Below are 18,119 nucleotides of genomic sequence, written 5' to 3' on the forward strand. Positions count from 1 at the left end.
TCAATCCTGGTTGTCGATGCTCCCTATTTGATCGGGAGATCCTCAAGACGTCCACTCGGTGTCGTCGGTGAAGAACAGTGACGTCGGGTAATTGGCGGGACTGCGACCACTCTGAAGCAGCAACACTGTCTGTGCAGGGGCCGGGCCTTGAGGGGGCTCCCAAGACCCAATTGGGGTCCGTGGCTGAAGCTTCCACAAAGCGGCAGCGAATCACATGGTGCGGAGCAGCTGTGTACCTTCGCATTGAGCCTCCAGTCTGTCTGTCTGTCAGCTAAGACCAGAACCGGCCGTGCTGCCTTGCCTCGCCATACCCTCCACCACCAAACCACATCCCGCCTGCCCTTTAAACGCTTGCGTGGTCTTCAAGCTCGCGTCGACAGCAACCCATTCCCGTCAGTATCCCGGTTATTGCGCATCGAGGACCAAAAGATGGATCCCCTCGAAGAATCGCCCTGGGGCGATTCGCAACCCACCTCCGAGCCCTCGCAACCGGCCTCCTCCCAGAATGAGCAATCGACGTCGCAGGCATCGGCCAAATCAGATGCGCCCAGCACGACATCCGCTCCCCGTCCATCACGATCGGGTCCCGTCCGCCGACTGGTGGCCCAACCCACTCGACTCGAAGCCGCCGATGACCCTCTCGGTCCCTTGGGTCCTCTCGGCGCTCCTGCCGCCGCCGACAATGGCGCCGAGGCCGGTCAAGACGCTCCGCCCGTCCCGCCGCAAAAGGAGCAGATGGTGATCCGCACCACGATGCAGACCCAGCAGGCCCATCGCTCCGGCCCGGCCGACCCGCACCGCATCGACGACGACGAGTACGACCGTCCCTCTGGGCCGAGACAGCCGCCTCCCGTTCAGGCTGCGCATCCCAGCCCTGTCCGGACACAAACCCAGCCCAGCGTGAGCCTCGAGCAGGCTAGTAAGCCAAGCTTCCAGATCACGGTGGGCGATCCGCACAAGGTCGGCGACTTGACCAGCTCGCACATCGTCTACTCTGTGCGGACCAAGGTAAGCCAGGGCCTTTGGAGCGCTGTGGACTTGCGCTAATGATGTACCAACACAGACATCCTCCAAGGCCTACAAGCAGTCCGAATTCGAGGTGAAGCGCAGGTACCGCGACTTCCTCTGGCTGTATAACACGCTTCACGGGAACAACCCCGGTGTCGTTGTGCCGCCTCCGCCGGAGAAGCAGGCCGTCGGCCGCTTCGAGAGTAACTTTGTCGAAGCGCGCCGGGCTGCTCTGGAGAAGATGTTGAACAAGACCGCTGCCCACCCTACCCTGCAGCATGACGCAGACTTGAAGCTCTTCCTCGAGAGCGAGTCTTTCAATGTCGATGTCAAGCACAAGGAACGGAGGGACCCGATCCCGGGCGAGAGCAAGGGCGTTTTTGGGAGTCTCGGTATTAGTGTCGGCAGCAGTAGCAAGTTCGTCGAGCAGGACGATGTGAGTTATCGTGTGCATTTTACTCATCATGTGGTCTGACAAGCTGCAGTGGTTCCATGACCGCAAGGTTTACCTCGATGCGCTGGAGAACCAGCTTAAGGCCTTACTCAAGGCCATGGAGACTATGGTTGGCCAGCGCAAGATGATGGCCGAGGCTGCGGGAGACTTCTCGGCGTCTCTTCACGCTCTGTCCACTGTCGAGCTTTCGCCCTCCCTCTCAGGACCCCTGGACGCGCTGTCGGAGCTGCAGCTCACCATCCGCGATGTGTACGACCGCCAAGCCCAGCAGGATGTCCTGACCTTCGGTATTATCCTGGAGGAGTACATCCGCCTGATCGGTTCAGTCAAGCAGGCGTTTGGACAAAGGCAAAAGGCATTCCACTCTTGGCACTCTGCAGAGTCGGAGCTCCAGAAGAAGAAGAGCAACCAGGACAAGCTCCTGCGGCAGGGCAAGAGCCAACAGGACAGACTCAACCAGATCAGCGCGGAGGTCGGCGACGCTGAGAGAAAGGTCCACCAGGCTAGGCTCCTCTTCGAAGACATGGGTCGGCTGATGAGAGCGGAGCTGGACCGCTTTGAGCGGGAAAAGGTTGAGGATTTCAAGAGCGGAGTCGAGACCTTCTTGGAGAGTGCGGTCGAGGCACAAAAAGAGGTAACGCAATCACACTCACACGGCAGAATAGGAGAAATACTTACACATTGACAGTTGATCGAGAAGTGGGAGACGTTCCTGATGCAGCTGGACGCCGAGGACGACGAGGCGGTCTTTTACCGGCCACCCGTCGTTGCTACTCCGGGGAAGCCACCCGGTAACACGGCCATTGACCGGGCTCGCGCCACCATCAACGACGACTCTGACTAGAAGCCCGAGGTATGGTGTCCAATGACTCACTACATCATTCCTACACATCATGGCAACGGTTTCTTCTTCAACACATTGGCAAGCTGGGCCGAGTGAACGAGTTGGAACAAGCGCATGCTGAGCCTTTCTTGGTTGTTTTTGTTGTACATATATGACAGTAGAAGACCCCTGGGGTATAGGGCTCCCGTAATCCGCCTCTTCAGACCACGCTTCCGCCCCGGACTTGGCGCTCTGAAATCTCACAGTTTTACCATCCATCCATCGTACAAGCTCTCCCTCTTGCCGTGATTCGTAGCTATTTTATTTCTTCCCCTTCTTGCCGGCAGCTGCCGCCAGTTTCTTGGGAGGTTCCTTGGGTGCCTGCTGAGGCTGCATCGCCGCGTATCCGCTGATCAAATCACCCATATCGAAGGCATCGTCATCCTCCTCGGCCGGTGTAGCAGGGGCCTGCTTCTGGCCCTCTCCCTTACCCGCAGCAGCGGTGGCAGCAGCACCACCCTGAGCTCCCGCGGTGGTGGTGGCGGCGGCGGCGGCGGCCTGCTCCTCCTCGGTGGGAACGGCGGCCAAGTCGAAGCCGCGACCGAAGCGCTCACGGAAGGCGGCGAGCTTTCCGGCCTCGTCCACCTCGACGTTCTTGAGGGACTTGTCGGAGGGCTGCCAGAGGGCGTGGTTCCGGGTGTCCTTTGCGGAGCGAACGAGGGGCGCGGGCGAGGTCGAGCGGACGGTGTAGGTGCTCCCGTCCGAAAGCTGGATGAGCTGGGTGAAGGTGTAAGGGCGCCGGGGACGAGGGACGAAGGTCGCGGCGCGGGACTGGACGAAGGAGGGCGTCGAGGAGGGCGTCGAGGAGTTGTAGGGCGAGGGCGAGGTTGTGGCTGTTGTTCGGGAGGGGAGGAGGGAGGGTCGGTGGGCGAGGAGGCTTGTCGGCCTTGGGAGGTGGGTTGGGAGCTTGCCCATTTTCATCTTTCGATGGGGGGTTTTTGTATTTTATTTTTATTTTTATAGGTCTCTCCCTTCGAAGATGGGAATCAGACCACCCCAATTGAGTTGAAATTGGGAGAGCGGGATAACGGGCGGCGCGGGTCTGGGTGAGGCGATTCGACGGGGTTCGGCGAGAGGTTTTGAAGCTTTTGGCGATGCGTCCCCCGTTCTCCTGCGCGCGAGCGAGAAGACCAAAATTTCGGTTCGGGGGGCCGGGGAGTTCCGTGCTCGGTGGACAGGTCAGGCCAGCTCAAGGCGCGCGCTCGCGCCAAGGGGGTGGGGGCCGGGGTCAACTGTGGCTGTCTTATCGATAAGAACTTTTTTTTTTCGTTATCTTTTTATCGGGGGTCTACTCCATCACTGGAGCTCGAGCTATCGCAGGGGTGTGGGAAGAGGGTTCGGTCATTCAATTCAAACGGGAGGGAAAAAAAGACAAGGACTGCTTTAGACTGAGATACAAAAAACCAAAAATCACTACAAAAAACGACCTACTTGCCTCCGTTTCGGTGCCCCTCTTCGCCCAATTCCACGCAGATCCCTTGATTTGAAGGGATCGTACACGTTCTCAAAGCACACAAAGGCGGGAGATGGTACGGCGCATGCGATGAGCGGAGCTCGTGTACTTGCGACTGCGGTGCGCCGGAGCGGCCGGGCGAGGGCCGCATGGGAGGGTGCGCCGAGGGTCTTGGACGGGAGCTGTGAGTTGCTACCATCCTTTGCAATTGTAGGAGGGTGAGCATGGTAGTTGACTAATGCATTTGCAGACCGGATCCAAGGTTCTCAGAGTCCACAATGCCTCGCCGTCGGCCATAACCACCCTTCGTCCGACGCCCGCCGAACGGTACACACATCCCATCCAAGACGGTTCTCGGCATGGCGTACCGAGCCAGCGCAACCGCCGTCCACGGAACACAAGGCAAAGGAAGAGCTGCCGGAGCAGCTCCGCGGCGTGATGCGCAGGCTGGCGCACTCGGTCGTGGTCTGCACGGCGACGGACCGCGACGGACAGCCGAGGGGCATGACCATGTCGAGCTTCGTCTCCCTCAGCATGGATCCCGTGCCGCTCGTGACGTTCAACGTGCGGACGCCGAGCCGGACGCTACGGGCCATTGAGGACGAGGGTGGGCTTTTCAACATTCACGTCCTGGCGGAAGGCGTCGAGGGCGCGAGGGTCGCGGAGTGGTTCACGCGGGGGAACACTGCCGGGGAGGGCCTGTTCAAGGGGTTGCCTAAGGGCGTCGGGGTCGTCGAGGAAGACGGGGAGGCGCCTGTGCTCGAGGGCAAGGGTGTGTTGTTCGTGCTGCAGTGCCAGGTTCTCGGCGAGGGATTGGTGAGGGTGAGGGATCACGTTGTTGTCGTGGGCGAGGTGAAGGGAGTTCTGAGGGGAGAAGGCGAGGGATTCGGGCTCGTCTATGCTGATAGACGGTACCGGACTCTCGGGAAGGTGATGGTGAAGAGCGACGAGGAATGATTCAGGGTGCGGGCAGTTCGCGAGTTCAGAGGCGAAACAAAACAAGAACAATTGTGTATAATACCATGTATAGAGGCAGCGGATAGAGTGTATACTACGTGAGGGAAACCCCGCCCAATGGTTTGACAGCGACAGTCGGGCGGCCATTTCGCAGTCGAGAATGCAAGAGCCTAGCCAACGCTCCAAGCCGGTCAATTGAGCGAACGGATTGCGATGACGTTCAGGCTGGACTCGTTTTGGGTCAAATCACCAGCGATTCAGCCGCCAAGTAATGGAAGGAGGGCGATGAATCAATCAACCTGCCTCGGTCAAGTCCGTACATCTACTGTCATAGCATATTCGCACCAAAGTTCATGACGTCTTTTTGGGCGTTGGGGACTGCTCCCTCCTCCTCGAGCGTAAGCCGCAGCAGTAGTTCAGTTATTCAGTTATCACGGCAGGTTACGAGGGGCACCAATGCGGGATAGTGTGACGTGTCGTGCCTATGCAGTGCAGGGTTTGGGGGCCGTAAGGCTGAGCCCGAGCCCGTGAGGTGGCTTGGCCCATTCGCCTGTGAGCCACAAACCAAAGGAAAGTGGAGGTGCTCGGTTGCCTCCTCGTTGTCACAGGAGGCAGGAATCGAGTCATTATCTCAGCCAATGATTCAAGCTTGGGAGTTGTGCGAACAGAAGCGATGAGTCGGTCCCTTGCTAATTTGCGGAATGACCGATCAGTCAGAGGATGAAACCGTAGGATTTGATGGCGATGATGGTGCGTTGGGGGAAGGGAGAGGCCTCTTGGAGTTGCGAAGGTTGACACCAGTTTGAAGAATCAAAATAAATAGAGTATATAGTCTAATGGAAGATTCCCAGAGGTTTCGATAAGACTCAACGACAAGTAACAGATCAAACGACAAGAGCAGACCAAACGACAAGAGTAGACCAAACGACAAGAGCAGACCAGCGGCAAAAGGGATCGAGTCATAAGCGAGGAACATCACATCACGAGGAGAACCTACCATAAATAAGTTACATGCCCGGCCATAGAAGAGCCCAGCGCCCCCGCGCTACAAGACCAAACGCGGCCATTGTTATCATCCCTGACGCATACTGCTCCTCGTGGCACTATGAGCCCCTAGCGGCATCCTGCCGCGCTCTGGGCTCCGAGGTGGTTGTCGTCCAGAACCCGTCAACAAGCGGTCCGGCCGGAGGAAGCGGAGCGGGGATGCCAGCGCCGGGTCTCGGCGACGATGCGGCGAACGCACGGCTAACGATTGAAGGGCTGGTCCACCAAGGGAAAGACATCCTGGTCGTCGCGCACTCGTACGGCGCCGTGGTGGCGTCAGAGTGCGCGAGCGGCCTCGGGAGGGAGGAGCTGATGGGAGTGTGCCGGGGAGGGATCCTGAGGATGCTTTTCATCGCGGGGATTGTGCCGTGGGAAGGGCAGAGCGTGGACGGGGCCATGGGCGGGCTGTTGGGAACGGGGCCGCCGGACGGGGTCGTAGACGGCTTCATGCACCACAGCCAGGAGAAACTGGCCCAGTGCATGTACTCCAGCGTGCCTTTCGAGCAAGGGCTCTGGCATGCTGCGACGACGAATACGGCGCAGTCGGCGCGGGCGTTCCAGGGGCGGTTGACGCATGCCGGGTACAGGCGGATTCCGGTGACTTACATGCTCACGGAGGCGGACCGGATGGTGCCGGCGGCGATGCAAGAGATGTTCATCGGGATCGTGGAAGCGGAGGCGGGGCGGGCGGTAAGCGTGGTCCGGTACCCGGTCGACCACTGTCCGGAGGTAACCGAGATTGGCGCAGTGGTTGACTGCGTGCTTAGAGCGGCCGGGGAAGCGGGAGGGCCGAATTGTACGTGGCTTTAGCTACAAGGACCTATTTGCTTATGGGAAGCCCATTCCCATTGGTGTTGGGTATGCTCGGGAAGCCATTGGTCCCCGTTGACTTTGGATTACTTTTCTTTTAATATTTTTAATAGAGCAGTTTCTAGAAGGATCTCCGGCTGTGGGTGCCCCGCATCAACGGCAGGCTGAATGTGCGTCTGCTGACGCGGGAAGCTCTTTGGAGCTGAATGAAGGAGGAGTTGGGTGACACTTGCAGCCGAGGCGGGCGTTGCAACGGGGCAGACTTCGCTAATACCATGGGCTCAGCTGGACATCTAGACGTGTAAACGTTGATAGAGCCGAGAATGAGTGTTGTTGATGAATAGAGAATAACAGGGCCTGTGGCCCGTGCAAGACCCCAGTCGTTTGTCACCAGCCAACACTCGGACGATTCAGACGTGGGGTTGTCAGAAACGATGCGATGATGGGTTGGCACAAGGCAGAGAGAGCAGAGCCAATGTCGGTCGGGGGGATCCCTCCCGCCCGTACCGAGCCCGGGCATGTGCTGGTACACCACACACTGCACCACACTACTGTATGTGGTGGTCACGGATATTGGGGAAAGATGCGCCTCACATTCAGCCTCGTCGTTGGCGAGTGGGACGCAAGGGGCCTCAGGGACTCCAGGGACCTTGGGGAGGGGGGGAAGGGCCAGGCCAGGCCAGGCACCAGGCGCACAGAGGAGCGGGATTGGATTTGGGGACAACGAGTAGGCAAAGGCAAGGCGTGCGTGCGGCCCACACAGCCCGGTGCCGCCTTATCCCGGCCGCCCGCCTTTTTGCCATACATGGCTGCATTACACACACGCTACATGCGCTACACCTATACACTGCACTGCAGGCGGAATGCGGGTCCTGGGGCAGACAGGAAGGGAAACCGAAAAGACAGAACAGTCCAGCAGACGATGGAATTCTCGGGAAGGCGTGAGGGCATTCGCAAGCAATTAGAGCAGAATAAACGGAGTGCAAGGAGGGGTAATTGCGGACAAGGCAGGACCAAAAATGGAACAAGGCCGAACAAAGAGACGATGTTCCTTCTCCACAGGGAGGCAAGGAAAGGCAAGGATGGCAGGAGCTGTGGGCAGCAGGCGCTGCGTGTGAAAAGCCGCCGCCTTCTGCCTTCCCATTCTCTGTTTTTCCATCTGGAAGGACCCCGTCCCACCGTGGTGGTCTCGGAGCGGCCAATCAGAGGCCCCGCACGGTTGCTGTGGTGGCAGGGCAAGCGAATCAGAGAAGGGTCTGGAAGGCCTGGAGGTGATGGAATCGCATAGAATTTCTGAGCTGGGGGGGTGAGCGTCGTTGCGTCTCTGCTTTGGGCCTCTGGCGGTTTTCTTTTTTAGCCTCCTCCTCTTCCCGCCGTCTTGACTCTCTGACCTATTTTTCTCCTCGCATCACAACTCTCTCCCTTTCTCAATTTTTTCCTCTTCTCTCCTACCCAAGAACCAAATCCTCTATTCCTCGATTCGTAGCAGCGGAAGAACTGCCACATCGTAGAGAAGTCAAACTCTCAAGGTAAGCTCGATACTCCTCGTCCTGCTGCTGTTGCCGCTGTCGGTGCTGCTGCATCTCCAAACGCCACCCCTCACTCCCTTTTTTCCCACTTTGCACGTGCCCGTCGCTATTCAGCGTCAGCCTCGTCGTTCATCTTACCCGTTTCCAACAATTCCCATCACCCGAAGCAACCCTCACTGCCCTACTCCGCTCGGCTTGCGTTTCTCGAATTAGTCACAAGGGTCCCCTCCCCCCGCCTTACGCTGCCCCTCACTGGAATCCCAACTTTTGCCCGCCGCCAACCGTTTGCTCCAACGACACCCAACTAACAAGTCCTTCTCTCGCAGAATTACGACCGTTACGCCTTAGATACCCACATCCGCCATCACAATGTCTTCCCCGGAGACCTTCGAGTTCCAGGCTGAGATCTCTCAGCTCCTGTCTCTCATCATCAACACTGTCTACTCAAACAAGGAGATCTTCCTGCGTGAACTTGTCTCCAACGCCTCCGATGCCTTGGACAAGATCCGCTATGAGTCCCTGTCCGACCCCTCCAAGCTCGACTCGGGCAAGGACCTGAGAATCGACATCATCCCCGACAAGGAGAACAAGACTCTCACCATCCGTGATACCGGTATTGGTTTCACCAAGGCTGTAAGTGGCATCCTGCTACCATTCATGACCCCTCAACAGTTGCTAACCCTCCGCAGGACCTCGTCAACAACCTGGGTACCATTGCCCGCTCCGGCACCAAGCAGTTCATGGAGGCCCTCACCGCCGGTGCCGACATTTCCATGATTGGTCAGTTCGGTGTTGGTTTCTACTCTGCCTACCTCGTCGCAGACAAGGTTACCGTCATCTCCAAGCACAACGATGACGAGCAGTACGTCTGGGAGTCCTCCGCCGGTGGCACCTTCTCCATCACCCCCGATACCGAGGGTGAGCCCCTTGGCCGCGGCACCAAGATCATCCTCCACCTGAAGGAGGAGCAGACCGACTACCTCAACGAGGCCAAGGTCAAGGAGGTCATCAAGAAGCACTCCGAGTTCATCTCCTACCCCATCTACCTCCACGTCACCAAGGAGACCGAGAAGGAGGTCCCCGATGAGGACGCCGAGGCCACCGAGACCACCGAGGAGGGTGACGACAAGAAGCCCAAGATCGAGGAGGTCGACGACGAGGAGGAGGAGAAGAAGCCCAAGACCAAGAAGGTCAAGGAGACCTCCATCGAGGAGGAGGAGCTCAACAAGCAGAAGCCCATCTGGACTCGCAACCCCCAGGACATCAACCAGGAGGAGTACGCTTCCTTCTACAAGTCCCTCTCCAACGACTGGGAGGACCACCTCGCTGTCAAGCACTTCTCCGTTGAGGGTCAGCTCGAGTTCCGTGCCATCCTCTTCGTCCCCAAGCGCGCCCCCTTCGACCTGTTCGAGACCAAGAAGACCAAGAACAACATCAAGCTCTACGTCCGCCGCGTCTTCATCACCGACGACGCCACCGACCTCATCCCCGAGTGGCTCAGCTTCGTCAAGGGTGTTGTCGACTCTGAGGACCTTCCCCTCAACCTGTCCCGTGAGACCCTCCAGCAGAACAAGATCATGAAGGTCATCAAGAAGAACATCGTCAAGAAGGCTCTTGAGCTCTTCCAGGAGATCGCCGAGGACAAGGAGCAGTTCGACAAGTTCTACTCCGCCTTCTCCAAGAACCTCAAGCTCGGTATCCACGAGGACTCCCAGAACCGCAACATCCTCGCCAAGCTCCTCCGCTTCAACTCCACCAAGTCTGGCGATGACCTCACCTCCCTCTCCGACTATGTCACTCGCATGCCCGAGGTCCAGAAGAACATCTACTACATCACTGGCGAGTCCATCAAGGCCGTCACCAAGTCTCCCTTCCTTGACTCTCTCAAGGAGAAGAACTTCGAGGTTCTCTTCCTTGTTGACCCCATTGATGAGTACGCCATGACTCAGCTCAAGGAGTTCGAGGGCAAGAAGCTCGTCGACATCACCAAGGACTTCGAGCTCGAGGAGACCGACGAGGAGAAGGCCAAGCGCGAGGAGGAGGAGAAGGAGTACGAGGACCTTGCCAAGGCTCTCAAGAACGTCCTCGGCGACAAGGTCGAGAAGGTCGTCGTCTCCCACAAGCTCGTCGGCGCCCCCTGCGCCATCCGCACTGGCCAGTTCGGTTGGTCCGCCAACATGGAGCGTATCATGAAGGCCCAGGCCCTCCGTGACACCTCCATGTCCTCTTACATGTCTTCCAAGAAGACCTTTGAGATCTCCCCCAAGAGCACCATCATCAAGGAGCTCAAGAGCAAGGTCGAGGCTGACGGCGAGAACGACCGCACCGTCAAGTCCATCGTCCAGCTTCTGTTCGAGACCTCCCTGCTTGTCTCTGGCTTCACCATTGACGAGCCCGCCAGCTTCGCTGAGCGCATCCACAAGCTTGTCCAGCTTGGCCTGAACATCGACGAGGAGGAGGAGAAGGTCGAGAGCGCCCCCGCTGCTGACGCTCCTGCCGTCGAGACCGGCGACAGCGCCATGGAGGAGGTTGACTAAATGGTCTTTGGGTTGAAAAACGGGATACCAGAGAAAAGTTCATCGGAGTTGGACGGTTATCGGTTTTTTGCGGCTTCGGAATGTTTTCCATAATTCCCTCCCCATATTAGACGTATGGGTGTACTCTAGCTAGCCCGTCATGATCATGAGACAGATGAGGTAGATGCACAGAATTGGAACGGTTAAGACACTTTTATTTTTTTCAATGGCCAGTTATCTGAATTATTTGCGCGAGTCTCTGTGCTGGTGATTCTTTGGTGTGTCTCCTTCAGCAATGTTCTCGACGCCGCGCTGTCCAAGCCTAAAGGTACATTGTCGAATCAGTACACATATCACCGCGATTGGCGTTGTACTCGTCTCGCCTCCACGATTGTTACTGACCCATCCTGTCATCTTTCTTTTGAGCCTATCACTGTATTCGTTGATGTCACAGATTTCTCAAGCCTAGCTACCAAACTGTTAGCAGCGCTGTTACTTCGTCGATGGAAAACTCGCCAGCTAACGATGGTGCACCAAGCGAGAGCATCCCCACCCACCCACGCAACCCCACCAAGATGGAGGGGCTCCAGCGGCCCCTCAGGCCGGACTCGACGAATTTGCATGAATCTGGATTATAAACCCACAAAACGCCAATCTCACCACTATCAGCTGCCCCTTTGGCTCAGTGGTAGAGCGTCGCACTCGTACTTGTTCGTCATGCGAAGGTCCACGGTTCAATCCCGTGAGGGGGCATTCCTTTTTACAATTTCTTTAATATTTCTTTTATGTCTGCTTTACTTACTTACTACCTACTACTTACTGTCTGCTTCTTTTTTACGTCTCTTCGTAGTTTTTCTTTCGCTGAGGTCTGCTGATCTAAGCTTGAGTTCTTTTTTCCTTTCTGAAGAAAAGAGAAAGCAATGCCTACTAACTAACCCCTATTGCTTCGCATATCTAAAGGCGCGTACTGTTTGTTCTATTGGACCATAATTGCAAACAAAACGGTCAGGAGTCTCTTCCGACTAACAGTGGAACGTCTTTCCACGCCATGCTGGTTCCTTTTAAACCCTTAACTTCACGGCCTTGTGGCCCGAAGCCCTCTTACGATATGTGAAGCCAAAGCAACCAACATCAATGCTAACTTTAGCAACTGACCCGGCATCCTTCGGCCCTGACCTTCCTCCTTTCTCCTCCGTCTATCCGGGCTCCATCCCATCTTTCTCCGTCAACAAAAATATTGTCACAGGTGATAATCTCAATCATCCCTTGTGTGCCTTTGGGCGCCCAGACCTCCGCTTCCAGTACCCCCTTATTCTCACCTTCTCCGTCCTGGACTTCAACGACGGCGCCATACTCCCCGCCCTTACCATCCGTCCACCCAGCCTCGACCTTTCTCAAATCCCCAACCTGCGGCCTGAAAACCCACCTCTTCCAACCCACAATCTCCAGCCCGGCAACCTTGAAACTTAGCGCCTGCGTCGGGCCTGTCGACCAGCTGTGCGAATGCGAGGTGTACGCCGCGTCGTAGTTGTAACCCCTCTTTGAGCGGTAGTACAGGGACCCATTGGCGCTCATTCCCTCTATGAGGGTTTCGCCCGTCATGAGCGGCGAGTCGAGCATGTATCCCCACGTCCGCCTCATCAACCTCAGGGCCCGGCGGGGTTTCCCCGCGGCCAGGTGCGCGAGCACCTCGACGCTGGAGATGAAGGGGGAGATCGTGTCCGGCAGCTCGGGCGTGACGGGGCCGATGTCGTTCCAGTTCCGCAGCAACGCCGCCGAGACGGCGGACGCCTGCGACCCGGACAGCGTGAGGTTGTAGTACAGCGCCAGCGCGTTGCCGTCCTGCGGGAAAAGCAGCGCGCCGGCCTCCGTCTCGTTGTCGCGGAACAGAGACGCGGAGCCGTCCCAGAGCACGGCGTTGTACGCCTCCTTCAGCCTCGCCGCCGCCGCCGCCCACGCCGCGGCCTGCTCCCCGCGCCCGTTGGCCTCCGTGGCCGTGTCCGCAGCCAAAGTCGAGAGCGCTTGGAGGGCGTGGTAGTTCAGCGCGTTCAGCGCGCTGTTGAACCCCCCTCCGCCGAGCCTCGCCCAGTCGTTCGGCTCGACCTGCTCCGCGAGGCCGACGTCGTTGTCGACGGCCCGGAGGATGTACCCGAGGCCGGCCGTGATGTTCCCCCATCGGGAATCCACCCACGCCGCGTCGCTCGTGAAGACGGCGTAATTGAAGCACGCGATCAGAGTCCAGGCGTGGTAGGTATCGCTCCGCGCGCCGCGCCGCCAGGACCCCGTCGTCGGGCCGGCGAAGGGGAGCGCGCCGGTCGAGGCGTTCTGGTAAATGAACATTGTCTCCAGCGCGTAGTACACCGACTCCAGGCCGACGGCCCCGAGCCCGAGGTAGGCGGTTGTGCCGGCCACGCCCAGGTCGCCCGGCCACACGGCGCGGTCGCGCTTGGCGCCGTCGAGGAGCATGGGGCCCTCGGCGCCGAGCGTCGCGTTGTACGCCCACCCGTCCTTGACCTGGGGGAGCCAGCGGCTGGTGTTTGGCGGCGCGATGTTGGTCTGCGCGGTGAAGACGCCGGCGTACCACGCCCGCACCAGCACGTCGTCGTCGGGCGTGTAGAAGTGGCCCGCGTACTGGCTGGGGTCGTCCTGGGATGGCGAGTAGCCGAGGTGGCAGACGATGGAGGAGACGGTGACGGGGCGGAAGGCGTGGACCGTGACGAAGCGGAAGCCGCCGCGGAAGCGCTCCGCGGGCATGTCGTACGGGTGCGACCCGGGGGCCGCGGTCACGTTGAGGGCCTTGTCGTAGTCCTGGGTCGGCACGGCGCCCGTGTCGTCGGAGATGGCGCGGACGAAGGAGGGGGATTCGGCGAAGGCCAAGGAGAAGTGCGGCTCCTCGGCCGGGTCCTCCGGGTCGCCGGCGCCGGCAGCTTCCGTCTCCGTCCTCATGGAGAGGAGGCCGCCTACATAGCCGAAGTCGAGGGAGACCTGGCCGCCCGGCTGCAGCGAGAGGACGTAGCTACCATCGGCGGCGGATGTAACGTCGGCAGCGCCGGAGATGGCGTGGATCTGCCTGGGGAGAACAGTACGGGATGACGGGCTCTTGATGTAAGCCTCCCACGGCCGGGACGGGTCGATGGCCGAGGCCAGTAGTGGGGCGCACAAGGCGAGCCAGAGGAAGGGCGCCATCATGGCGGCGGCGGCGGCTGCTGCTGCTGCTGTGGTGGTGATGGAGGTGATACGAGAACCGGAGGGACGGGTGTGCGTGCCATCTTGACGTCGTATGCGGGGAGGACAGGCGCAACGGTGTTTATTTCAATGACGCCCACGCAGGATCTCTGGGCGCGCGCGCGCGGGTTTGTTCCCCAGCAAGGTCGGTTAGAGCACCGTCGCAGCGGGACAAATGCAACGCTGGGATCGAATTTCCCCGCGTTGTTTTTCCAAGATTGAGGGGACGTCGGGGTAAATCTGGAGCGAACCGGCGAGCGGTCCGGCGGGGGGCTTGTTCGTTGTTGTTGTTTTTTGGTTGCAGATCCGCGGGGTGCGGGGGTTCATGAATGGAGAAGATCTAACCTCCAACTCCAACTCTCCCGCCGGTGCGTTTGGCCTCTTTGTCGCCCAGAATTCTTGGAGCAGAAGTCGCATATAAAATGATTCCAGCATGGCCAGCATTCGCGTCGGTGTTTTAATCACTCTGTCATGTAAGCGCTGGCTTTGACCGCCTAAAAGTAGACGACGAAAAAAAAAAAGAAGCAGAAAAAAACCACCGCGTGGGAGAAGGCGGGGATAGAGCGCCGGGGGCATAGTTGAATGGACCTGCTCTCGTCGGATTTCCTGCCCTGTCGTCAAAGCCTTGGGGATCTGAGGACTCCCCAGATGAAAAGACCTGCCCAGTCCAGAAACAGTGCTCTCGCGGGCGAGTCTGCTGGGCCAAGAACCGCCATCGCCACTCAGGCCAAGATTCCGAGCGGAATGAATACAGCTCGCCGGCTTTTTTCAAGTGGTTTCTCGTGTTCGCGAGACTGCCGCGATGGGGCACTACTGTTGGCCAAGATAGGCTGGGAACCCAATGCCCGGGCCCGGTCTTGTACCCGCTTGTCTGACAACCTGCGGAGACTTTTGCCCGGTTGGAGGAGTAGTTTCGTAACGAACGAGGTGTCTTTCTTGGTACCACGCAGCTGCGGCGTGGTACCAAATGCTCGCCTTGGTGATAATGTATGGCATGAGCTGGATAAAACCCGGGGAGCCGTCCAAATGGGCTCGTAGTGGTGCTAACAACGTCGAGTTCTTCCAGTGGGTGTTGATGAGCTCCAGAAGCCATCGTGAACTACCCGGAGCCTCCACCCATAACAGGCCGTCGGTCGTCTGCACCCCACAATGCTTCCCCCCTTTTCACTAATAAGCTTATTCTTGACCCCTCGATCAAGTTCTTCTTCGGCCGGCTGCATAAGTACGCCGCCAAAGGAATGGTCAGGTATCACTGAGACACACGCGCCTAGCTGCGAGATGAAGGGTGGCGGGGATGACGGCGAGAATAAGGGCGTGACATGGTCGCGACACAAATGGTGATGATCAGTCGCCCGAAGTGCTTTTCAAGTCCCCAGAAACCGAAGACGTCGAGACGGTTCGTTGACTAGAGGCAGCGTAGTCAGCGGAAGGCGACGACAGCAGCAGAAGCAGCAGGGTTTTTCACGTAGCATCGATCATACCTTGCTTGGGTCACTTCGAATGACGCCAAATGCATGATGCCCTTTTGCATCGTGTTTAAGCTTCCAGGCTGCAGAGATCGAGGTGAAAAGTGACAGAAGCAGGAAAAGAAAAGTCCCCAGGTTTTGCCCCTCCTTTTCCAAGTTGTTGACTGGTGGGCGGCGTCAATCTCAAGTAATGAAAGTTAAAGGGGGAGTTCATTGTCCACCAGCTCACTGCTTGTTACGCAATGTAAAGGCTCGGGGGTCGAATATTTGAAACAGAATGTTGCCCGCGATTCCTAGCGTACACTTTGTGGAAGCAAGGCATCAGTGCTATGCCACGAGGTAAGACCAGATCTCCGTAGTTGTGAATTGCCTCGTGAAACTCTGCACTTCCGCCAGCTCCGTCCACTTCGTATATGCGTAGTGTCTCAGCACGAACACAACGCAGATCAGAATCACTAACGGGACCTTTCTATATGAAGGAAATATATTTCAAATGTTCCATACTAACAAATTTCATAAATGGTAAATCACGATGCGTCGCTGATGAACAATTTGAACGGCACAATCCTTGAAGGCGTCTACCTAATACCTCACCTGTTCTTCTTTCTCACACCATGATTGACGCGGTTTATTCACACAAAAACATAGAGCAAGTCCCGGCATTTACTATGACCAAGGATTTTGGCCTACCTCCCTACAAGATAGACTTCCACGCCATCTTCGTTGCTTCCGTTCGCGCCGGTGCCCCTGAGTATGCCTGGCTCGCCGAGGCGGCACCGATGCTTCGATAAAGATTCATTATACATCCGAACATGGCTTTGTCAGATATTATTTTGACAAAACAGAGACAACAATGACTCCTCAGCGAGGTGCTAGATGGGTCTTTGGTCTTGCACCGTTCTACTACAATGCAGCTGTCACACTCCCAATGGGAGATGCCTCTTCATGTGCCTAGGACCGAGTATCCGGCGCTCAAATGTCCCTCTTTCTGTCCGAAGAAGTTTGTCATTGGCAGATTTACGCGTTGAATGTGTGAAGGATGCCGGGGACTCGATGCCCCCCTTGTGTACCCCCCCCATCGGTCCTTGACCGACGTGCTTCCAGGACGCCAAGAACGGGGGTTCCCGGCAATACTAGCAAGAGTTCCTGCCTACTGAGCCCCTGATGGGTGAAATTAAAGTTGGGAGATCCTGGAGTGGTTTTCACAGCCACTCAAGGCGTTCTTGCTTCCACCTCCCTCCAACAATAATTTACGAAGAGAAGCAAAGTACAAACTGAGCCCGGGGTCCTATTCCGACGCTCCCTCACACCGGACAGCACTGTTATCAGGGGAGTATCATACAACCCAAACCCCCACGCACTCTCCAAACTGACCAAGAGCAGCGTTGACCAAACGCCACCGTAGACGGAAGGCAAAAACACTCATGACCTTTCAAGCCAACGGGCGCCAGGTTGACAGGGGGCCCCGAAGGACAGCCGCCTTTAGCGCCCTAAACCTCGAATCAAAAGCAGTTTCCCTCACCAAGACGACAGTGGCCGTGACGAAGAGCAACCTCCTCGTGGCTGGCAAGTGGGAATAAGCCCTCGGGTAGACGGGCTAACGGCATATCCCGACGAGTCCAGTACGCGGGAGGGCACACCGACACCGAATCCGGAATGGGTCTTGGACGGTTTGCAGGGTTGGTCGACCACGGAAAAGAGCCCGTGGTCTAGGTATGGCGCGGAAAAAGAGGACAGGAGGCGCGGCATGCGGCGCGGCTCCCTCCCATCTTAAGCGCACTAGCCCCCTGTTGGTGGTGTGTCGTTTTCACTGCGCCCATTGCAAGAGTAATCATTACCAAACACGACTGATTCCAAATCAACTAGTCCGTAGGACACGGGAGAAGCAATGCCGGGAGGATGGTCTACAAAAGTACCCCGCCCCGAAAGAAACCCCGTCACTCCACTGTCCCCTGCCTCCCCCCCTCCCTCCTCCCCAACCTTCGACTCTAGAATCTCGAAGCCCAGGGATCAGCCGCCGTATTTCAAATATACGCGAGAGGCGAAGGGGTGAGAGCACGCAATGTGGGGAGCGGAAAGAAAGCCGCTTCCCCAAGGCATAAGCGCAGGCCAGCCGGCCGGCAGGACAGCCGGCCGCCTCCGAAGGCGAGGGATGGGCCTTGACGGGAGCACCGCCGACCCCAAGAACCGGCCGCTTGGTGCTGCCTAGCATTACACGCGTCAGGATTTCTGAGGAGGACGGGATGGATGAACGGGTTTCAGTAGGCCTGGGGGGGGTAGGAGTAAGTGCAAACTAGAATCAGGCCGTCCCCGGACGACCAGAAGTGGTCAGCTCCCCCAGATTTCACAAGAAGCAACGTTGCTTTGCCTCGGAACCGCCCAACGCCGAAAAGATGTGATGGGAGATATGGGGCGATGTTGGAATGACGACAAAATGGTGCTACCGCGCCGCAAGATACCTGGCGCAGCAAATTCCACGAGGAAAAACCCGCTCCGTCGGCAGAAGGGGCAGGAAAGGGGGGGTGAGAGGGGGGGAGGGGGAGGGGTGAAGATCAAGAACCGGCTGTTCGGGATTAAAGGTTGGTGCCAACAAACATGCACCATGCTTTGCCGCGAGGATGCCGCAATCCTGCAAATGGAGAAAAAAAGGTAATCGGGTTATCGGGCAGGATCTGCCTTGTCGTTTCTTGATTTCTGTTGCCTGGTCAGCCTACCCCCCTCCCCCCCTTCCCCCTTCCCCCCCTTTCGTATGGGCCCAGCCAAGTGAGTCGAAC

General features: G+C 57.9%; 6 protein-coding genes across 6 annotated transcripts; 4 read left to right on the forward strand and 2 right to left on the reverse strand.

Moving 5' to 3' along the window:
• Positions 1 to 429: 429 nt before the first annotated feature.
• Positions 430 to 2,306, forward strand: EsH8_IX_000776 (sorting nexin 1; the record flags this gene model as incomplete). Its single annotated transcript, XM_083267112.1, has 4 exons — positions 430 to 1,008; positions 1,064 to 1,444; positions 1,494 to 2,096; positions 2,151 to 2,306. 4 exons carry the CDS (start codon positions 430 to 432, stop codon positions 2,304 to 2,306), a joined length of 1,719 nt encoding a protein of 572 aa, XP_083130677.1.
• A 300-nt stretch (positions 2,307 to 2,606) lies between these two features.
• EsH8_IX_000777 (mitochondrial 54S ribosomal protein bL31m) lies at positions 2,607 to 3,266 on the reverse strand (the record flags this gene model as incomplete). Its single annotated transcript, XM_083267113.1, has 1 exon — positions 2,607 to 3,266. The coding sequence occupies one exon, from the start codon at positions 3,264 to 3,266 to the stop codon at positions 2,607 to 2,609; it is 660 nt and encodes a 219-aa protein (XP_083130678.1).
• Positions 3,267 to 3,888: 622 nt separating this feature from the next.
• EsH8_IX_000778 (flavin reductase like domain-containing protein) lies at positions 3,889 to 4,755 on the forward strand (the record flags this gene model as incomplete). The annotated part of the gene is made up of 2 exons (XM_083267114.1): positions 3,889 to 3,982; positions 4,049 to 4,755. 2 exons carry the CDS (start codon positions 3,889 to 3,891, stop codon positions 4,753 to 4,755), a joined length of 801 nt encoding a protein of 266 aa, XP_083130679.1.
• Positions 4,756 to 5,766: 1,011 nt separating this feature from the next.
• EsH8_IX_000779 (alpha/beta hydrolase) lies at positions 5,767 to 6,609 on the forward strand (the record flags this gene model as incomplete). The annotated part of the gene is made up of 1 exon (XM_083267115.1): positions 5,767 to 6,609. One exon carries the CDS (start codon positions 5,767 to 5,769, stop codon positions 6,607 to 6,609), a length of 843 nt encoding a protein of 280 aa, XP_083130680.1.
• A 1,898-nt stretch (positions 6,610 to 8,507) lies between these two features.
• EsH8_IX_000780 (Hsp90 protein-domain-containing protein) lies at positions 8,508 to 10,675 on the forward strand (the record flags this gene model as incomplete). Its single annotated transcript, XM_083267116.1, has 2 exons — positions 8,508 to 8,771; positions 8,828 to 10,675. The coding sequence occupies 2 exons, from the start codon at positions 8,508 to 8,510 to the stop codon at positions 10,673 to 10,675; spliced, it is 2,112 nt and encodes a 703-aa protein (XP_083130681.1).
• Positions 10,676 to 11,797: 1,122 nt separating this feature from the next.
• EsH8_IX_000781 (uncharacterized protein) lies at positions 11,798 to 13,843 on the reverse strand (the record flags this gene model as incomplete). The annotated part of the gene is made up of 1 exon (XM_083267117.1): positions 11,798 to 13,843. One exon carries the CDS (start codon positions 13,841 to 13,843, stop codon positions 11,798 to 11,800), a length of 2,046 nt encoding a protein of 681 aa, XP_083130682.1.
• Between the last annotated feature and the right edge of the window lie 4,276 nt (positions 13,844 to 18,119).

Source organism: Colletotrichum jinshuiense, chromosome 9 (genome assembly GCF_051148585.1).
Source record: "Colletotrichum jinshuiense chromosome 9, complete sequence".
In the NCBI taxonomy this organism is placed as follows: domain Eukaryota; kingdom Fungi; phylum Ascomycota; class Sordariomycetes; order Glomerellales; family Glomerellaceae; genus Colletotrichum; species Colletotrichum jinshuiense.